General features: G+C 34.6%; 3 protein-coding genes and 1 pseudogene across 5 annotated transcripts; all 4 read left to right on the top strand.

The window, feature by feature from the left end:
- The first annotated feature begins 483 nt into the window (after nucleotides 1-483).
- Nucleotides 484-5291, top strand: LOC146901536 (uncharacterized). 3 transcript variants are annotated; one of them, XM_085732416.1, is made up of 5 exons: nucleotides 484-809; nucleotides 2448-2670; nucleotides 2937-3052; nucleotides 3254-3748; nucleotides 4961-5291. In XM_085732416.1, exons 2-4 carry the CDS (start codon nucleotides 2542-2544, stop codon nucleotides 3735-3737), a joined length of 729 nt encoding a protein of 242 aa, XP_085588542.1. In that variant the 5' UTR covers nucleotides 484-809; nucleotides 2448-2541; the 3' UTR covers nucleotides 3738-3748; nucleotides 4961-5291. The 3 variants fall into 3 exon arrangements, with proteins under 3 accessions (XP_085588542.1, XP_085588541.1, XP_085588540.1); XM_085732415.1 differs by lacking the exon at nucleotides 4961-5291 and adding an exon at nucleotides 3860-4823; XM_085732414.1 differs by lacking the exon at nucleotides 4961-5291 and having other exon boundaries at nucleotides 3254-4823.
- Nucleotides 5292-7625: 2334 nt separating this feature from the next.
- Nucleotides 7626-11978, top strand: LOC146901535 (copper ion binding protein). Its single transcript, XM_085732417.1, has 2 exons — nucleotides 7626-7711; nucleotides 11224-11978. Exon 2 carries the CDS (start codon nucleotides 11254-11256, stop codon nucleotides 11758-11760), a length of 507 nt encoding a protein of 168 aa, XP_085588543.1. The 5' UTR covers nucleotides 7626-7711; nucleotides 11224-11253; the 3' UTR covers nucleotides 11761-11978.
- Nucleotides 11979-12743: 765 nt separating this feature from the next.
- LOC146901534 (signal recognition particle RNA) lies at nucleotides 12744-13013 on the top strand (annotated as a pseudogene).
- Nucleotides 13014-15628: 2615 nt separating this feature from the next.
- On the top strand, nucleotides 15629-17740 carry LOC146901533 (flavonoid 3'-monooxygenase CYP75B137-like). Its single transcript, XM_085732409.1, has 2 exons — nucleotides 15629-16599; nucleotides 16766-17740. The coding sequence occupies exons 1-2, from the start codon at nucleotides 15658-15660 to the stop codon at nucleotides 17384-17386; spliced, it is 1563 nt and encodes a 520-aa protein (XP_085588535.1). The 5' UTR covers nucleotides 15629-15657; the 3' UTR covers nucleotides 17387-17740.
- The last annotated feature ends 1157 nt before the right edge of the window (nucleotides 17741-18897 follow it).

Here is an 18897-nt window from a genome sequence, read left to right as displayed (position 1 = left end):
TGCGAGCAAAATGTGCTGGGTGGAGAACAAAATTCAATTTTGATGCTCTTGTTGCTAAGATGTGAGCTATGTAGTATGGAATGGAGATTGCTTGGGGTAGTAAAATCACAAAAGATGTGGTGTGATTGACTCTAAAGCTTTATGTTGCATGATTGATCTAAAATCACACTTTGCCAACTATGGCTCGCCAAATTCAGCCATATTTAGGGTGAGGGAAATTGTTGTGCATATTAGCTTTAAAGTTTCAGTTTTGGCTTGAATAATATGGATTTACTCTTCCTTAATAGCTTTCCTCCTTGTATGGTCTCTTTCCCTAAGCTTGTTAAAATTTCATGTTAGTTTTTTCTCTGTTCTCGATCCTCTTATATATATGGTGAGGGATACGTGTAGGGGGAGACGATAAAAATTAACACACTCCCTCCGTCCTAAATTATAAATGATTTTGAGGAAGAAAAAATTTGCCTCAAATTAAAAATTAGTTTTAAAAAATCAATACGTTATTTTTTATATTATATTCTTAACTATTTATTACTACTTTACATATTTTTTTAATTAAATATTTAATCGAAATATAATTTTTCTTTTTTACCCTAAAAAAAATGTTTTTTTAGGGAAAAAACATATAATTTTTGTTTTTAATACAAAATTATTTACTTTTTTTTTTTTTTAATTTGGGTGAAATAGTCGAAACAGTTTTATTTGGAAGGGAGAGAGTATGCGGAGGTGATTGCTTCACTCACCGCCTTGCTCCGCCGCGATTCCTCGTCACCGTCGAATCCAAATTCGTCGTCGTCATATAGTTCGATTCGGTACGTTTTTTCATCTTCCATTTTCAAATTGTTAGGGTTTGTTTCATTTATATTCTGTTGAACTTTGAATGATCCAATTCCACTTCAACAGAAAAATTAAGTTGTTCGTGAGGTTGCATATATGAATTGCATAGTGTATCTATATGAATTTTCATTTCACTTAGGTACAAAGGAAAAGTTTAGAAAATTAGCATGTTGAATTTTTGCTTTTGGGGAGAAAAAGACTATGTTAATGGTATTTAATCTGGAATATTATCCTTCTGTTGTGTAGACCTGGAAATTTTGGTGTGATGCCACTGCCACATTATTTTTCTTTGATTGTTCAGTTATGCTTTTACAGAACTCTACTGATAATGTATCATGTTGTTCAATGTGTTTTAACACCAAAATTAAGAAAACCAAATCATATTAATCATAAACCAAGATATAGCACACAATGGTTAGTGTTTTAAGTGCTTTCAAACCAAAATTTTGAACTCTGAGCTAGTTGCCTGGTTCAATTTTAGGTTGACTTAAGTACTCTCTTTTAATTCAGACCCGGTTTCTACTTTTTATTAAACAGCTCTTTTAATTATTTTGTGAGGGCCAAGAGAAACTTATTGGACCTGAAGTGATGAGTTGCATGCATAATCTTGTTAGTTTCCGGGCCATCTTTGTTGAAACAATGGCAGAATTTTGTTAGTTTCAGTTAGAGATTCTCCTGGCATGTGAAATTAAAACTGAATGTCATGCATTTTAATTTACTCCTCTTTGTGTGCGAACTTAATGCAGTAATTAGTAGCCAATTCATTGAGTGTGCAGATAATATGTTAAGCAAAGAGTCGAGATAGGTTTTTTCATTTGAAAAAAGAAAGAACCAAACATGGCCAATAGCTGGTTCTTGTGTATAAACCAGGAAAGAAGATCATTTGGATGATTTTGGCTTCAATAACCAAGTAAATGATCTGCCTTGCGAAGGTTAAGTTTTAGCTCCTATAGTACAGGATAAGAGCCTGTGACCTTTCAAATTACATGACCTCTAAGGCTCTAACCTATATGTCTACGAAATTCCAAATTACAATTATTAGCTATAGCTTCCTTGACATTATTCACCTGGAATTGAATCTAACTGCAAGAAAACACCTCCCAGAACACAATGTTTGACTTTCACCATTAAGCCCTTGCTCATCAAGAGACGTTGGGCCTTACAAATTAGACACTTGAACAAATAACTGTGTGTAAATTATTAATTGAGTACTTCAAATTGGGCATCTTATCAACTTGGTCACCTATTTTATCAATATTCCAAAATAGTCTCTGACTAATCAAAACGTTGATCAAGATTTTCACTCAGTTAGTTTCAGTCAAAGTGGTGATGTGCCACTTTAAGTGATACACCGGTACTAATGGACCATTTTGAAATATCTCTAAAGCAAGGAATTGGATTGATTCTAGTTAGTGACAAAAGTTAGGACTATGTTGGGTATTTAGTCAATTAACTGTCATATATATGACATGATGTGCTAGCTGTAAACAAAAGCCGTGAAAATTAACTGGAATATCTTGAAAAACTAAATATAAAAAATTCCTATTTGAATTATAATCTTAGTACCGATCTTTTTCCAGCATTATTTAACCTACTTCTGTTAAATTGTGCAGGAGTTCTCGTATTTGTAGCAGAAGGAGGAGGGTTTGACAGGTTGAGCAGAAGAAAGTAGAAAGACGGGTCAGTTTATGCTACAACAGAGTAGAAATGCGAGTGATGGGAAGCAGCAAAGAAGGAGAAGTTGTGGTTAGCAAAGAAGAGGTTATCACTAAACTCAAGGATGATGGTGACTTTGACAGGCTTCGTTTAAAGATCATTCGCAAACTCAAGGACAATGTATGCTTCACTCCAAATTCCCTATTTATATCATATTACAAATTCATATTTTATTTTATGTAATTTAAATCTAACGGTCTAACTAGGCTATGAATATGATAATAATATTTTCAATCTTACTTGTGATATATTTGAAGTAATATTGGTATTTATTATTGAGTTTTATGGCTTTCTGTAATGGACCATTTGGTTTATGAGCTTGGAGTTTTCTAATTTAAAAAAAAAAAAATACCAACTATAATTCTGAATCTGACAATTCATTACAGGAAGAGTTGCGACAACATATTATCTCAATTGTGAAACAGTCGGAAGCACTCAATCGTGCTGGAGCAGAAAATATGAAACCTAGACAGCTTTCCGATGTAATATATGAAGAAGTTGGGTAAGTTTTCCCCCCACCTAGTATCTCTGTAAATTGCATTTACACACTTGTACTCTTGATATTCTTACTCAAATTGCATTTTATTTTTCAACCATGTTGTGACTCTGTGTGTACCCTCTTTTGAAGTAGTTGGGCCGGTTAGTTGAGTTTATGTTAATGTGGGAACTGTATTTTATTTTGCTTTTTTTTTTTTTTTTTCAGTGAGAATGTAATGAGCCACATATCCGATAGTTTATGGCAAATAATTAGATCAAGTGATGGCATGAAAGGTGAAATCATGGAAACGGTGCAATCTGTCTATGATAAACTGGCAAACCCCAAAGGGAAAGACGAGGTTCTGTTATCAACATCCGATGCAATGTCAATTCAATGTCAAGGTGAAACAGCTTCAGCTACTGAGAATGATGATACTTTGCACGAAAATGAGCCTGAAGAGCCGCCTGGTTTCACTCTCTTACCGAATCATCTGAATAATAACAATCATGACGATCGGGATAAAGGGAAGGCACAGGTTCAGAGGCAAGGATCCACCGCAGAGTGCAAGGAAGATTCCCACCTGTCTCAGGATACACCTGGTGAAGATGATCATAACATTCCACCACCTGGATTTTCAAAAGACCCGGAGCACAATCCTGTAGCTGATTGTAGTGATGAAGACCCTGATTTACCGCCTGGTTTTAGTTGATGAATTGAAAGGTGATTTATTATTTTTCTTCTGCTCTGGGTCTCTTTACATCCCAATCTAACTTAGGATGCATTATTTTTCCTGATACGCACGAGGTCAACAGTTATCTATACTTTTTGTAGGAACTCATCCCAATTTTTTATGAAATGGATATTGGATTTTCATTTTGATTTGTCTCAAAAGCTATTAACCAATGGAAACCCTTTTCAATAAAAAGTTTCTGGTTTTCTATAGATTTATCATTCTGTTTGTTGGTACAAAGAGGTTGAAATGAACAGGTTAAGTTTCATGAGGGTTTCAGAGGAGAATTCAAGGTTATCCCTTTTGCTAGATAGCATTTGCAGTCACAGGTCTTTCTAATGAGTAGTCTATGGTTGGATGAAACATCATTGGTAGAAGCACTATGGGAATGGGACACCAGACATTACTGTATAGCAGAGTATGGCAAAAAATGACACGAGCTTTATTCCTTCTTGGGAGGATAATTGTGCTTGGCTATTGGACTGTCAATTCTTTGGTATTCATGATTTTGGGTTTACTGTATCAACGAGATAGAGTCAAGTACATTGCAAACTATAGGGATGAAGGAACATAAACATCAGTATACGAATAATTACATCTGGCGGTAAAGGAAAATGGCTTCAAAGATCAGGGTTAGAGAGGTCAAATACGTACATGTGACAAAATACCATGAGCTCAAATTTAAGTGAGTTTTAACTCTGTTTTTAGAATGACAAATTTAGTATGTTAGTGTATTTAGAGTTATGTTGTAGGTGATGATAGAACCATCAACCTCTTTGTCACTCCATTCCTTAACTCCCCACCCCAACCATCACCCCACTCTTTAAAGAATGTACAGGTGAAGTGAACCTTTCCTTCCTAGAGAGCCAAATAAAAATAATAATATCAAACCAAAAGTCATTGAAATGCTGTATAGTTCATACACTTTCTTCCAATAGCTCTATTTCTATGTGCGCTAGTCATAAAACAAATGTGAAATGTCAAAGTAAATATTAGATGTTTTACTTTGAAAAAAAAAAAAAAAACATGAGGGTCATGTCATGTTTTTAATTTTAAACCATTAAATCCCTCTATCCTTATTTTTAAATACACACTCCTTCTACACTTTTTACTGTCAGAGAAGCTTCATTTTGTTAAATGACACACACACACTTCTCCTAAGATATATGTATTAATGACACATACACTCTTTTTTATAACAGGGAGTGTAATTGAGGAAAGATTACTCCCTTAGGATGTGAGAACATGATATCAGTTAGCTGAAATAGTGGATTTTGACTCAACTCTTCTGATTAGGCAAGATATAAGTTTACTACATCCACTCCCTTAATGATAGGGCGATATGGAGAATGTGGACAACGAACAATTAATCTACCAGTCGAAGCAAGTGATTTTGGGTTGTAACTCAACTAATTTGTGTGTTGTTAGCCATGATAATGTGTGTGGGTCATGAACGTGGCACAATTAGAGTTCTATTAATACTAATTGTAATAATTATTTTTGACACACTCAAGTATTTTACTTATCTTTATCATTTGTATCCATTACTTTTCCTATAATCTGTGTGTTTGATTCAAGTTTACCAAATTTATTCCTAGGAATAACATTTCTTGGAACATAAAGATGAGAATTTTATTCTAAGGTATATAGAAAAAAGATGTTTGTTTAATATTATAATATTTCCGGGAACCATAAAAATAGGGATTATAATAGGTAATTACATATGAAATTATTCTCATCTACATGGGAACTTTATTCCCACCCTTTTCTTTGGGAAAAATTTTCTATTCCCAGAAATGTTTTATACCGGGAATAAAATTTGGTAAACTTATAACAAACATATTGTTTTAGTCCAGGACCCACAACTTAGATATTAATTCCTTTTCTCAGCTTAATCGTATGATGAAAAGGGTTAACTATCAATGAGACATAGCTCAGTGGCAGTCTTGAATGTTGGCACAAATTAACTTTAAAGAAAGAACACTTTTGTTATTTATTTTTTTAATAAAAAATGACACTTGTTAAGGTTTAACACACTACTTTTATTTATTCACTTATCATCATTTTTTTGGCAATTGACATAAACTTCTTTTAAGGCAGTGTCTCCACTCAGTAAACAACGAATTGCGATTCAAGTAACTTTCTTAATCATGATAGATTAAAGGAGCAAATATGTCCACATTAATTAGTGATGCTCAATAATGCATATGATAACACTCCAAGAAGAAAACAACACGATTAGATAGCAAACTAAACCCAACCTGTGGCCTAATAAAGCCTATAAGGATTGTACTTCTGACTTCTCTTCTACTGAAGTGTTGTGCACTACAAGTATGGTTATTTATTGGTGTCTTCTCGTATCTTCTCTTGAGTTGGCTTAACATTTGCTACTTGTCCTTTACCTCTAAGAATAATAATTGTGGCTGTTGGCTATGTTACATGTATAATATATTTATTAGATTTGTATATATGTCGCCATGAATTTCTTGCGGTACACGTTGGTGGATATTGCAAATCAGAAGTGGTCACCAACTTTAACATGTGGCAAACCAAATAATGTCTTAATATACATAATAAAATAATATTTATGAATTTACCGACCACCCTTATGAGTAGCATTCTGTAGTAGCATTGCTGATTTGGTGATAATAAATCATCATGCATATTTGCTTTAAAACACGTCATATTTTAATATAGACAAATCGTCCTAATGAAAAAGTGTTTGGATGAGATAGTTAAGATATCTTATAACTTAATAAGAGATCATAATTCAGTAATGTTAAAACTTTTGATAGCAAATCAGTCTAAAAAAATAGATGTCCTGATTAATGTGTCATTGTACACTTTCTTCGTCCAACATTATTATATTTTTAATTTAAATTTAAAGTATAAAAATATACTATTAGTAACTTAAATAGGTCCTCAGACCACACCTAAGGTACATAGTACCTATCCATTTTTACATCTCACTATTTGTTCTCATACTGACTTTAGCGTCAAACTGCTTGCAAGTACCCTTCCTCATCCCTTACTTGCATCTTGAAAGTTGATGCTCGACTTTAAACCAATATTTTGATGTCCTCAAATCTGGAATTTAAAATGTTCATGTGATCATACGCAACCTTAGTCCACATACACTTACGCAAAGTCAGTTTACATAAAATTTGAGTTTCTAAACGTATGAAAACATTAATAGCATGTACATACATACGTTAATGCAGTTCTTGTAAAATTTAAAATTATAACTTTAAACGACGTGTATGCAAACTTAGGTTCACATTCGATTTACACAAACAAAAGAAGAAGAAAAATAAAAATTCACGCCTAAAAATGCATAAATTCACTAATGTATCTAATAGTGTATTAATGAAAGACTTTCCGAGTCAATCTTTAATTTTTATTAAATTTAGATGTAACCAATATTCTTTTTAGGTGTGATTGAAAAAATCGAACATTTTTTTTAAAAATTCGGTATCCGATAAAATGATCGACTAATACAGATAATTCAACCCCACTGTCTACTTGTTGAGTCTCATTTATAGACGAAGCAAAACTAGTTCTTCAAAATTGACAACGAGATAATCAAATCTAAAACGCTTAAAGAAACACGTCTCAAGCTAATACCACTATACTAACACAAACACAAGTGGATTAAAAAAAAATCAATACATTAATATCATCTATAAATTTCAATCTTACCCATCCATTTAATTTATGCACTTAATTTAATAATACTCAAAAATAGGATTGATAACAATTAATTAAAATTTCCCCTAAAAAAATAAAATAAAATTGAAAACCCTAAAACAACAAATCTCAGAAGCTGAATTGAATCAAAATAACAAAATGCAGTCGCTTTGCCCTTGTATTGTATGAGATAGAAGTTGGAGTCGCAGTGATCTCAACGCAGGCGGAGTTGGGCGCCGTAGGAAGCTATCAATCCATCAATCCAGGTTTTCCTTTCTTCTTTTTTACTTCCCTTCTCCATGTACGATCCTGTAGCGCGCGCGAGAATACGACTCCACCGCGATTAATTCATTTAAACTTTTACAATATGTGCTTTTGAGAATGTATCGTATTGTTCAATGCTAGATTTTTCATAATCCTAACTGCTAATGTGCGTTGCACTAGATTTCTCATGTGTGATTGCTTAATTAGGTTTAGCAACTATAGGGGTTAACATTATTCGTGTGGGTTAAGTGTGAATTACATTCTGTTCTGGCAATTTCAAGATTTAGGGCTTGTTTGGATAAATAGCTTATTTGAGAGCTTATGAAAATTGTCATAAGCTGTTTTCAGAAATTTTCCCAAATAGCACACAAAACTTATGTCAGTTTATCCGCTCAAATAAGTCAATCCAAACAGGTCCTTAATCATATGATTATCCTATGTGTAAGCAAACTAAACTAGCATAAGGGATTTCAGGGAAACAAATGTTAAAAACTATGATTAGGGGATTTCAATCCAAACAGTCACACAAAACTTATTTGAGCTTATTACAGTTTAGTTTATCACTTCAAAAGAATCTTGTTCAGAAGTTAGTTTTAAGCTACAAATTTTTAGTTGGATCTAAGGGCTCCTTGGCTTTGCTTCAACCACTCCAAAGAATAAACAATCAATTTAGTCTCTAATCTAGCATTTTCTTTTCCAATTTAATCCTCAAACTAAATAAATATAATAAGTATTACCTAAAGTAAATGAAATCTGTCAATTCAGTGCTTAAATCATATGAAAAACCGACAATTTATTCCATAACATCTTAATAAGAAAGACTAAATTGATAGATTTATATACTTTAGAGACTGCAACTTATTGAATTTATATAGTTTAGAGACTAAATTGGAGAGAGAGTGATAGTTTAGGGACTAAATTGTTGGTTTATTAAGAAATGTTATTTGTTTTCATTTCCTATTCCGTTTTCGGTGTTTCCTATACAATCCCTGAAAACAGAAAACAGATTGAAAACAAAGTGGAAGTTTCGTAATTAAATGGACAGTACAGGAAAAAGAAATGGGGAACATTTTCTCAAAGTAAACGGAAGTTTCCGAGTTTATCACACCTATTGTCTCATTTTACTATTATAATAATGTCAAAATTAGAATGAGAAAATTAACAGATAAAAAACAATGGTTAGTGTTTTTAGTGATCTCAAACAAAATTGTAGGCAAAGTATACACATTTTAGAGCTAGTTCAAGGATAACCTATTGAAAAGAGGTGTTATAGGTGGTGACACGGTTAGGTGCATTGGTGGTTGCGAAGTGGTAGAATCGGCGAGACATTTGTTCTTTGAATGTCCTATTTTTTTGGGAGTATGGAGAGGACTATTATGGTGATGGACGGGGATTTGTGCTGTTATGCACTCCGTTCAACAGGAACATTTCTATCAATTTGCTGGTTTTTGTGAGGTGGGGTGGGACGGGGCACACCAACAAAGATTTGTGTTAATGTGGTATGTGTGTGTTTGGTCGATATGGAAAGCGAGGAGTAGGAGGGTATTTTAAAATAAAAATTGTAAGGTGAAAAACTTAGTGTTAGACGCCAAGATGCTGACTTGGAATTAGCTGAACTTTAAAACAGAAGGATTCCAATATGCCTTCTCCCAGTGCGAGCCAAATCCCACTGCATGTGTTGGTATGGCTTGATTTATATAAATTACTGGAGTTTGGAAGGTTATTGAATGCCAGAAGGTTATTTCCGTGGAGGTTGTCTGTGCTGATTACAGCGGGACAGGTTTGAAGTATAATTGACGCAGCGAGTGTAAGTATTAGGTGCAGAACTGGGTTGTTTACCGTCTGCAGAAGGTGGGTTGTTGCTGGATATGTTACTTGAAAACCTGCAATGGGTCTGCAACTCCACTTCCTAAGCTCTCCAAGCACATAAGGCGCCAAATTGTTTGGGTGGGGGGTGGGTTGGATGAAGCTGAACTGCTTTTAGTGAATATTTGTTTATACAATTGAACGAGGCCTTGCTTTTGATCATTCAATGTGCTGTTTCTGATGTTACAATAATTGCAGACGTAGTATGCTGCTTTTGCTTTTGTTCATAGTTGAGGCTCTTGTTGTGTTGTGTTTGTGCTGGGTTAACTGGTTTTAATGAAGTCTTGGATTCCCAAAGATAATGATTGTTGTGAAGAGTGCTATCATAAATTAGGAAAATGGGAGATGTTCAAGATTATGAGGGAGTATGCTCAGGCTTGGAAAGGCTGGAGCAGAAATTATAGTGAGAAATTGTGCTTTTTCATGTGAGGGTGAGTTGTCTCGCGAGTTGGTTGGGACAAGAATTTCATAAAGCATATGTTTGTGGTGTTATATAGGATGAAATACGGGTGGACCACGTGCTGAATTAGTGGTGAATTGATGGTGTGATGAAGTAAGGGAGTAAGCATCATGGGTACTGGTGCTTCGTTTAATCTGCAGGAGAGGTGGTTTTGACTAGGATTGATTTTTTATGGTTTTCCTAGTCTTGCTAAATGTCTGGTTTTCTGCAGTTTTAATTGTTCTGTAATATGTTATTTGACTCTCTTTGGTTAAGCTAATTGTACTGTTGCACTTCTTGTGCCTTGTTTTATTGATTTTGCTTTTCCAGAAATACAATTTTAGAGCTAGTTCAATTTTATGCTTCAACTCAGCCAGTAAGACCCAGTTTCTACTTTATCAAACACCTCTTTTAAGTACTTTGTGAGGACTGAAAGAAACTTATGGACCTGAAGTGGTTGGTCGCTCTGCAAAATGGCTTCCCCTTTCCAGGGTGGCTCTGTTAAAATAGTGGCAAGATTTTGTTACTTTCCATTATAGATTCTTTCAGCATGTGAAATAGAAGTTAATGGCTATCCACTTTCCATTTTCTCCTCTTTACTTGGGAACTTAATGGAGGAATTAGTTACTAATTTACAGAATGTAAGATCAATATGTACCTTTTATGTAAAACAGAGTCTAGAATCCAGATAAGGTTTGAAAGAAGAAAGAATCAAACACAGTCAATGGCTTGTTCCCGTGTAAAAACGAGGAAAGAGGATGATTCTCTTGATGATTCTGGCTTCAATAGTCAAGTAAAGATCTGCCGCACAAAGATTTAGTTTTAGCTTTTATTTCCATGCCAAGACCTTTCAACTTACATGACCTGTAGCATACGTGTCTACTAAACTACAATTATTAACTACAACATCCTTGACACTATTCACCTGAAATCTAATTGCAAGAAAACAACTCCCAAAATGTTTTGCCTGACTTTTGCTATTAACCCTAGCTCATCGAAGAGTACTTGGGCCTTACAGGCACTTGAACACTTAATTGGCATAAATCTGACATAAAATGCTACTCATAAATAAACAAAAAGCCACACAGAATTAATTGTAATATCTTGAAAATATAAATATAACAAACCCCTATTTTAATTATAATATTTTCTACTGTCTAGTACCAATCCTTTTCTAGCATTAGCACTTATTTCTGGTAAATTGTGCAGGAGCTAGCATATTGATATCTTTCTAGCATTATGGGTGAGTTTACAATTCAAATTAGCAATGACCTTGTTAATAAGCTTGTTGATGATCCTGTGGTGAAGAAGAAACCCAGAAGGGTTAAACGTAAGGTGGCAAGAGAGATTGAAAAGCCCCAACCTAATGTAGCTGAAGAACCTGAGATTGCACCTGCTCCAGTGTGGCCAGTGCAGCCTGCTCTGTATGTACCTGCAACATTGCCTGCACACCCTTCCCAGTCCGAGTTAGAAGGCATTCGAACTGTGCTTCAGGAAAGTGAGAAGGTTTTGGAAAGATTGCAGAAGCAAGAGAAGCAAATGTTGCAGGAAGTAACCCATAAGGCAAAGGACCTCCATGAGAAAGAGTATAAGCTTCCAGACCCAAAGCCTGAGCGTTGCACGGCTGAGAGGCTTGCTTCGTTAACATGTTACAAGGAACATATCAAGGACCCTTTGAAGTGTGCTGGTTTTGTTAACAATTTTGCAGATTGCTTACGTAGGCTTGGTCCTTTAGGTGGCAAATAAGTTATACTAAGAAGTCGTTTATAAGGAAATTCATATGAACGAAATGCAAATAAACTTGTAAACTACATGTTGACTAACATTTTGTTGCTGCCCCTTTTTTGTGTAACATTTCGTTCTTTACATTAAACTGTTTACTAGGTTTAGTGCAAGTGACATTGTCTGTTTGGGATTTGAACATTCAGTTATTTGTTATTGTGGTATTGTCCACCCACTTGCTAGTTATTTTCTCCATGCCATGTTATGACGGAAATTCATTTATGTTCCTCAAATAGAGAGATATTACAAAATACGTTCATTTGCAGATAGATTTTTATATTGTTTTATCTGTTTGAGGAGACAAGAATGTTAGGCTGGATTTGGAGAAGATTTTAATGCTCTGGTTCACAAATAAATTTTAGGGTCTTGTTAACGAGTGCCTCCAGAGCACTTTCTAAGCATTCCTAATAAAGAAATTATTTAAAAAAAAATTAAAGACTTCAATTTTCAATACAATAAATGCATAAACTTTCATAAAATCTTACTACTTTTTGTGCTTAAAGAGTGCCTTAGGAGCTCTTACCACTTCTTGTGCTTAAATAGTGCCTCAGAGGTACTCGTTAACATTTCCCTAAATTTTATTCCCCGGTTTAAGTCTATTGTTTAAAAGGGTGATTTCACCCCTAAAAAAAAAGGTGATTTCAATAAAAACAGAATGACGCTATTTTTGTCTACATGGAATAGAGTAGTTTCCATCCTCCTCCTAATTCCTATCCATTATCATCACTTCCTTTTTCAAAATCATGCTGCCTCATGTGGCTAGCTCTCCATGGTTTGATGTTTATCAATTCTCTTTTTGCAGCTTTATGAGAGTTATCCAACTATCGCACAGTTGTTTTCGTAACACTCAATTGTGAAAACAAATTTGTTCATGCACACATTTCTGGAAGGAAAAAAATATAGAAGTATATTTTCGGACTAGACAAAAACCATACTAGTGATCGAAAGTAAGCATCAAGGTTTTGGAACATGGCTTAAGATTTGCCAGGTTGGGTTGGTGGCTGCACTATGCTGGCCTGCCCACTCCAAGTTGAGAGTTGGCCAATGGGACATAGGCGAAGGCTTGAGTCTTCTTGGTTCTAGAATGGAGGGCATTGCGTTAGGCTGTTTTCACAGAGCAGCAAACACCTCCGGCTGCTGACAATGGAGGGATAACAGGCCACAACACTTCTAACCCAATATGCTTGATGAGTCTAGCCACTTGAACCACCACTTTATAAAAAAGAAAAAAAGAAAAAAGAAAGTACGCATCACAATGACAGTAATATTATCATTTGTTTAATGTAATATGTACATTGAAAGTAATTTTGACCTCAATTTTTTTTGTTCGCATCCAGGGGAGCAGGGCAGGGTGTGGCAATAGCCACACCAGCTCAGGTCCAATTGTTTTTAATTTCTTTTAGAACCCAGCCCAGCCCAGCCCATCACTTTCCTTTTCTGATTTCTATCAGGCCCACGTTTCCTTTCTTTCTTCTTTTCTAACCGCACCACCTGTTTTCCTTCTGATTTCTCACATCAATACCACCAACCAACCATGAACTCGTTACTCTCTCTCTCTCTCTCCTCCTCTCTCCTCTCATCTATCAGCCCATTTCATCTCCTCTCCTCTTTCAGGTCAGTTTTGAAATTACTATATTGAAATTGATAATAGTAGTGAGAGTAATTGAATTAGAAAATTGAAATTGAATCAAGATAATGAGAGTGATAGCAGTACTTAAATTGAAATTGATTTTAGTTTTAGGTTGGTTACTAAAATTTATTAAATTTAATATAATTTAATTATTCGACAGAATTTTTTTTTGCCACAGTGATATTGCAAGTCTAGGTCTGCCCCCGTTCGCATCACCCTTGCTATCTTCAAACAAACCGGTATGCATACCTATTACCTAACAAAAGGCATTCTTCCCTGTCGTTTGATTGTATGTAAGTTGATTTTGTTTTCTCTACTTTGAACCTTTTATTAGTCGATTATCTAAGAGGTGTTAGTTTGCCTCGTACTATTTCATAATCACAAAAATGTCAATGGAGATCTGTAACTTGAAGTTGTGTCTAAGCTCTTAGAGATGTTTTACTCCTTAGCTTGTTGAAACCCATTTTGAACTATAGGTTTTTCAATTTCCTCAAAACAAAAAAACTATAGGTTTTTCAATGTCGTCAAGTTTTTTAGAGATTTGATACATGATTTCATGCATCTCTGTATGAATTCGATGTCTAATGAAATTTGTTGTCATTACTATCGGAGTTTAAGGTGTTCATTTCCCATGAACGAAAGTAGAATCAAAATGGGACAACCGCCGCCCATCTCACATAGCACTAGTACCCCTTGTATATCTATACTATATATAAAGAATATAGTTCATTTCGGTTCGTTTAGGCTGCCTTTTTCTCCTTTCAAAATTACCCTCAATTTTTAATGCAAATAACACATATAACAAATAGATAAGAGTATATTTAAATATTAAAACAAAATGCAACAAATTTTATATGTCAAATTTTTTTCCTTATCATTTATTAAAAAAAAAATTATAACAAACACAACTTTTTTTGTTACCACACAAAATATATCGTGTAACAAACACGATATGAGTATATGTCAGTCTTTTATCCTTTATCCTTAAAAAAGTGTAACAAACTAGATCAAATATATGTCACTATAAATATAATCAATAAGAAAATGATCGTTATTTTATTTTTATTTTACGTACAAACAAACCAAAATATGTCGAGTTGATAAATAATTTCGTTATATACTTTGACAATAATTTCTAGATAAATCGATGTATGAATAATTTTCATTAATATTTAAAAATTTAAAAATTGTAATAAAAATTATACAAACAAACATATAAAATATACACACATTAACACGGTAAAAAAAAAACGGACAGACGAGCATAGTAGTGTCCACCTTTCCACTAGTCTATATATAATGTTGATAAGAGTTCACAGCCGAAGAATTTTTTTTTGAAGCAACCGAAGCACTTGATAATTATTAATAATACAAAAAATAGCCACATTATGAAGACGACCAAGGCAAAGGGGATAAATCCACCGGTTTTTACGTGGCCAAAGATAAAAAGATTCAAAAGGTTTCCCCATTGAAAGCAAACAACATACACAAAAGGAAATAAAACCCTTCCTGAATAACTCCGTATTTGTCTCTTTGCTGACAAGTTTAATTTATATATACGGTTGATTCCGTTTAAAGTTGTCCTTTCATTCTAGAGGAAAGTCTCATATGTCATGGCTTTTATTTGGTTACATTATTTTGAGAAATGATATTTACATTCTAGAGGAAGTCTCATATATCACGGCTTTCATTTGATTACATTATTTAGAGAAATGATATTTACAAACAATCTTTGTGACAAATTTTTTTTTCATATTCACATTATGTTTTTACTTTCTCTCCATTGCTTTGATTTTTGTATAAATATATCATTTTCTTTGTAAAATTTTGATTATCACAAAAGTTATCATATAAATAATAGATGTTTAAATAACACAATTCCATTAGTTAGACGCACATATACATATTTTAAAAGATACTTTATATACACACTCCATGGGGAAAGGATCCCCTTCAGTGACTGGAGGGTACAGTGTAATCTCAACAATTGAATAATAAATACACATGAGCAATTAAATGTTAAAATTAAGAGAGATAGTGTATTTAATGGTTTGGATCCTTGATTTCACCAGAGGGAATCTTCTCTCCACTCCATGCAAAATATCCATATGTGTGTGTACACTTGTTGTTATTGCATTATTCCCATTCCAATATTGCTGGCCGTCTCCTTAATATATATATCTTCAACACGAATTCTCAAACACAACACAAAATAAGGCAATAACACCATCATGATTGCACTCACTATTTCTTTGTTCAAAAATATGAACATGAAAGATTGGTACAATGACACAACACAACTCATACCTCTCTTAACGATTTCCACAATCATTTGGTACATATATCTCTACTTCTTCAAATCAAAATCTCAAAACCTACCACCAGGCCCGCCGGGCCTTCCTATCATTGGTAACCTTCTATCACTTGAGCCAGAACTCCACGCATACTTCACCAGCCTAGCCCAAGCCCATGGCCCAATTTTCAAGCTCAGGCTTGGTAGCAAACTCGGCATCGTCTTAACTTCTCCTTCCACAGCTCGTGAAGTTCTGAAAGACTACGACACCGTTTTTGCCAACCGTGATCCCCCCGCCGCCGGAAAAGCAGCTACGTACGGTGGCTCGGATATATCATGGAGCCCGTACGGACCACAGTGGCGGATGCTGAGGAAAGTTTGCGTGGTGAAGATGCTTAGCAACAAAAGTCTTGATTCAGTCTACGAGCTTCGCCGCGGTGAGGTTCGGAAAATGGTAGAGTATATTCACAACCGTGCCGGGTCAACGGTGAGTGTTGGGGAGCAAGTGTTTTTGACGGTGTTGAACGTGATAACTAATATGATGTGGGGTGCGGCGATGGAGGACGGAGAGAGGGAGAGTTTAGGAGCGGAGTTTAGGAAGACAGCGGCGGAGATGGTGCAGCTCATTGGGAAGCCGAACTTGTCGGATTTTTTTCCTGCGTTGGCCCGGTTCGATTTGCAGGGTATTGTGAAAGATATGAATCTTTTGGTGCCTCGTTTTGATGGAATATTTGAAAAGATGATTGGTGAACGAGTTAAGAAGGATGTAGAGGGAAAGGATAATGAAAGTAAGGATTTTTTGCAGTTTTTGTTGAGTTTGAAGGAGGAAGGTGATTCTAAGACACCATTCACAAGCACCCATGTGAAGGCTCTTCTCTTGGTATGCTACCTTTGTTCAACATTTATGTTTAGTATCTTCTTACTTTTTTTTTTTGCGGTATATGGTTGGTTTAACTTTGATTCAAATTAAAATTTATTTAAAAATGCTAACATGTGCCCTAAGGCGCGTGTTAAAGAACTTAATGCCATTGAGTTTGTATGAACAGGACATGGTACTTGGTGGATCAGACACATCCTCCAATACCGTTGAGTTTGCAATGGCAGAAATGATGAACAAGCCAGAAATAATGAAGAAAGTTCAAGAGGAATTGGAAGCAGTGGTTGGGAAAGATAACTTAGTAGAAGAGTCTCATATTCACAAGCTACCCTACTTGCAAGCAGTAATGAAAGAAACCCTTCGTTTGCACCCATCACTTCCACTTCTAATGCCTCATTGCCCAAGTGAAACCACCAATGTAGGAGGCTACACAATTCCAAAGGGATCTTGTGTGTTTGTGAACGTTTGGGCTATTCATAGAGACCCTTCCATTTGGGAGAAACCACTAGAATTTGATCCGACAAGGTTCTTGGATGGTAAATGGGATTATAAAGGGAATGACTTCAATTATTTCCCCTTTGGTTCTGGAAGAAGGATATGTGCTGGAATAGCAATGGCTGAGAGGAATGTTTTGTACTTTATAGCCACCCTTGTGCACTCGTTTGATTGGACAATACCTCAAGGAGAAAAGTTGGATGTATCAGAGAAATATGGTATTATTCTAAAAAAGAAGACACCTTTGCTTGCCATACCCACACCACGGTTGTCGAATCCAGATCTTTATAAATAGATTTGGATTAGGGAGGGACAGTGTCGTATGTATTCTTCGATTGTTGATTGAAAATTGTTCAAAACTTCAACGTTGTTAAGAATAGCAATTCAATGAGCTTCTACTTATGGTGAGCACCATCAATTATTGCTGGAGTTTTGAACAATTTTCAAGTATTAGTCGAACATACACCATATGAGACGCTTCTCTACCCGAGGAACCACCTATCATATGAATATTGATCAAGGGAATCTAGATTCAGCACTCAATGCTAGTATAATCTCTTGCAATTTATTTATCAAGTATTTCTCTTTTAAATGTTTTCAATAAAAATATGTATTCCAGTTGTGTATAATGCATTGAATTTGAGATAAATCCAAATAGCTTAATGTCTGCAAAAACATTATTACATTAGCATATAAAATCGAAATGAAAACTTGCATTTAGATGTGGGCCAGTTGAGATTTAGTCTAAATAATTTATTTAGCTACACTATATAAAAAAGAAGAAAAATGGAAGAGAATTATGTTTTCATTTGTCTGAAAAGTTTGAAGATGACTAGATGAGCCAATTATAACTGGTACTATTGATGTTGACGTGCTTCTTCTCGATACATATAGTGTATTCTTCTGTCTTAAAATTAAGGAAAAATTTACCATTTAAAATCCATAAATATTACTCATTTGAAATGGCCATGTGTATTGTTAGTATTGTTGTGGGAAAGTGGTTCATACCATTATACATACCAAGGTGTTGAGTGACGTAATGGCTATACTTGCTTGTTAAGTTGTTATATCCTTCAAAAAAAACAAAAAGGTTGTTATATATATAATTGGAAAAGGAAAATGCTCACACGAAGCCTGTGCGCACAAGTTGGTAAGTGGAATAGAGGCAGTAATATGTAAGTGAGCAATGTTATATCTTTAGAAAAATAACATTAAGAATTTTTCAAGAATAAAGAGCAGTCAATCACAATGCATTATTTGCCACAATTCAAAGAGAAGTGTCTTGAAAAATTCTTGATACTATTTTTCCAGAGAAATAGCATTTTCCTATGTATATGTAAATTTACATAGCTTGGTTCTCCTCAAGGTTAAGTTTTAAAAAAAAATCACAAGTTGATTTATGAGTTAAATATGTTTTTGATCTTATAAAATTAGGATTTTCTAATTTTAGTCTTTGCTTAATTTTAATAGTTTTTTTAGTCCACATGAAAAACTGCACTCAGTTTTAGTCCTTAGTAAATTCAAATTTGTATAATTATGTTTAAACTCTTAAGTTTTTGAACAATTTTTTGCAGATGTTAAACACAAATAATATGGGCAAATTCTATGATACACTCAAATTGTTCTGGACCGACCCAAAAGATCTTTGGCCCATTAACTTAGGCCCAATATGATCCAAAGCCTAAACTCCACGTTTGGCAGCATTGCTTGCTGTAACACCCTATTTCTATTAAGCGGTAAAACGCGCGAATACATCAGAAATATTCTAAAAATAGATGCTACGTCTCAAAACAAACCAAAAGATAT

This window comes from Medicago sativa, chromosome 8 (assembly GCF_051527215.1).
Source record: "Medicago sativa cultivar Bolivia chromosome 8, Bolivia_mono, whole genome shotgun sequence".
Lineage (NCBI taxonomy): Eukaryota > Viridiplantae > Streptophyta > Magnoliopsida > Fabales > Fabaceae > Medicago > Medicago sativa.
This window is presented reverse-complemented; position numbering and strand designations above follow the sequence as displayed.